The 2187-nt window shown below is 43.4% G+C and overlaps 1 protein-coding gene across 1 annotated transcript; it reads right to left on the reverse strand.

Moving 5' to 3' along the window:
- Positions 1–237: 237 nt before the first annotated feature.
- On the reverse strand, positions 238–1597 carry LOC149267275 (uncharacterized). Its single transcript, XM_089432088.1, has 2 exons — positions 1247–1597; positions 238–1151 (listed from the first exon to the last, which is right to left on the reverse strand). Exons 1-2 carry the CDS (start codon positions 1397–1399, stop codon positions 507–509), a joined length of 798 nt encoding a protein of 265 aa, XP_089288214.1. The 5' UTR covers positions 1400–1597; the 3' UTR covers positions 238–506.
- Positions 1598–2187: the final 590 nt, after the last annotated feature.

Consider the following 2187-nt stretch of genomic DNA (forward strand, 5'->3'; position numbering starts at 1 on the left):
CCCAAATATTTTTTGAGAAAAATAAAAAATATATAATTAAAAAAAACAAAACAAAACAAAACAAAACACGTGATGCTCATAAATCACTTAGACACCAAAAATAACCATAATAAACCATTACAAAAATAAATTCCCCTCACACCAAAAATAACCATAATAAACCATTAGAAAAATAAATTCTTCTCACTTAATATCAAGTGTGATGCTCATGCATCACATACACCAACACACCAAAAATAACCGTAATAAGTAATTAGAAAAATAAAACAGTAAATGTTTCTGGAAAAAAATGTCACTACTAGATCCCAATACAGAGTTTTTCAGATATCTATGATGTCTGTAAATTATTCTTTACAAAATATATCTGTGAAAACAAAAGTTACTTGGGAGAGCTTAAATGCTCAATGTATTTTTATTCATTTCATTTCATTTGACACATGTATGTTGCTAGCAACGAAAATATTGTGAGATGATGACACTGACTTAAATTGCAAACCCAATACCCACTAAACAACGCCTATTCTGAGGAAAACGGGGAAACTCACGGTCTTCGCATCATTGTTGCTTTCACCCCAAGCATCCTTGAAACGGCCAATGGTTTTCTCGTCCAGCAGTTCGACTCCCGTGGCCTTTGCCTTCTGATAAGCATGCCACGATCTCATGTAATTCAGGTACGGCTCCAAACCCATCTCCTTCTTCGCCCAGAATTTCACGGGAGCAGTTGTCGACTCCCCTTCTGAGCCCTCCTGGACAACGCCCCGAAACGGGAAGCAGACCGTTGCGTAGCCCTCGTCCACCATTCGACGCGGAGGGTCCCAAAAGGCAACGGATGCGCGAAAAACCTCCTCGAACACACAGTCGACCCTAGGGTTCACAACGGGTTCTCTGTAACACCACGCCGCGAATACCCCACCGGGCTTCCGAAGCACGTGCTTCACCTGCCCGTAAAAGGTATCGAGGTCTAACCAGTGAAGAGCCTGGGCCACGGTGACGAGATCCACGCTCCCCTCTGCTCCGATGGTGTTCTCCAATTCCTGCAACGACATCGCCCGGGGAGTCGCCGCGTAAGTTATGTTGGGACGCCTGGGAGCGTAGCTGATCTGCTGCTCGCTCACATCCGTCGCTATCACTCTCTCGAATATCTCAGACAACTGTCAACATCGAAATCAAGAACATCAAAATGAAATGTAATAGCTGCAATTGAAGAAACAGAGATCATGTTGAATGGTAATGAAAAGTAGATTACAGCAAGTGCAGCTTGACCGCTGCCGGTGCCAACGTCCCAAGCCAGACGGCGGTGGGGCGTGTGTGTCGCAATGAAGGAGAAGAGCTCAGGTGGGTACTGGGGTCTGCCATTGGCATACTCCCTTGCCTGTCTGTCATACGATCCTACTGCCATATTTGGTTTGCGAAATGCGAAACCTTATTTCAGCCTTGATGCCCTGCCCTGTCTATATCATCCACATATCTCTGAAGCATTTGGGTTGGCCTGCTCTCATTCACCACTTGGCGGAATCCGAAATCCCAGAGAGAGTAAAGTGGAAGACTTCCCTGTGATATATGTCCATGGGGGATGAACCAATTCATGGGACCTCTTTTTGTGTCCGCCATTCAACAAAAGTGTCACATTTTTCTTTTTGTGTCAGACATTAAAAAAAAGTGTCACTTTTCAAAGAGTAAAGTTGTGGCTAATTCACGCACCATCAATGATTGTGCCTAAAAGTTCCTCTCCTACCCGGGCAGCACTGCCCTTCTGGTCAATAAGTTGCCTCTCCACCCATTTGGCTCCTCTCCAACTCTGCCTCTCCACCTATTTGGCTCCTCTCCAACTCTAGAAGATTCTTCGGGACTTAAAGGAGAACCTTCCATGACGTGATTCCCCTCATGACTACTCCAATCCTCCACGCCCATTGCCTTGATTTTTTCTTCATATTTTATTCAAACCACTCTCCGCGGACAAAGAGAAATCGCATAGTTTAATGAGGCAGAGGAGTTGCTCGAAAAGTTATGGAAATTTTGGTCATATTTAGAGAAAATTTGGCAAAGATTTTTGTAAATCTAAGTGATTGTTGTTAAACTTCAAAATTTTAGGTGCTGTGGACATTTTTGTTGGTGCTGAATCTATTTCCACCATCAAAAACACGATTCAAACGCTGCCTCTACAAGATTTTTTGAAATTTTTTTGCT

This window comes from Pinus tabuliformis, chromosome 6 (genome assembly GCF_031772625.1).
Source record: "Pinus tabuliformis cultivar Carrire ecotype Pingquan chromosome 6, CPIR1, whole genome shotgun sequence".
Taxonomy (NCBI): Eukaryota; Viridiplantae; Streptophyta; class Pinopsida; order Pinales; family Pinaceae; genus Pinus; species Pinus tabuliformis.